Source organism: Cynara cardunculus (assembly GCF_001531365.2).
Source record: "Cynara cardunculus var. scolymus isolate 2C chromosome LG 14, CcrdV1, whole genome shotgun sequence".
NCBI classification, from domain to species: Eukaryota; Viridiplantae; Streptophyta; class Magnoliopsida; order Asterales; family Asteraceae; genus Cynara; species Cynara cardunculus.
In genome coordinates this window covers 7,086,325-7,086,766 of record NC_037541.1, presented here as the reverse complement: position 1 = coordinate 7,086,766, position 442 = coordinate 7,086,325, and the positions used below count along the sequence as shown (strand labels likewise).

Sequence of the window (442 nt, the reverse complement as noted above, 5' to 3'; positions counted from 1 at the left end):
TAATTAAAAGGTTTTATTTTTAACAAGTACAACGTTAATGCAAACAAAATACTAAAATGTCAAGAAAAACATTAAGAAGTAATGATGTAAAGATCGAACAACAAACATGCAATGTCACACAACACAAGTAAATTAAAACAAGCTTAAGACGACAACACCGATATTCGACTCGCATTGCGTAACCTCGGTTAGTAACGATAGTAATAACGATGACTATGGAATCCGCTAGCGGCCATCGTCAGGTTTTCCATTGTCATTTTATACAATTCCGTCTGATTCCGCATATTCAACATCTCGACCCGTAAGGCCAATTCGTCCATCGGGGGATTCACCGACACCTTTGCGGTAACGCACTTAACGTGCATCCCGTAATCACAACCGGACGAACAATAATACATGCTATGGTTTTGCTCGATCCGTCCTGTACAAACATCACAATCAA

General features: G+C 39.1%; 1 protein-coding gene across 1 annotated transcript in view; it reads right to left on the bottom strand.

Annotated features, from left to right (window-relative positions):
- Positions 1-442, bottom strand: part of LOC112526383 (histone-lysine N-methyltransferase 2D-like) — a 4,217-nt gene continuing 3,775 nt past the window's right edge. The window contains exon 2 of the mRNA XM_025136671.1: positions 1-442. Coding sequence (XP_024992439.1) covers positions 189-442 — 254 coding nt within the window. The 3' untranslated portion in view covers positions 1-188.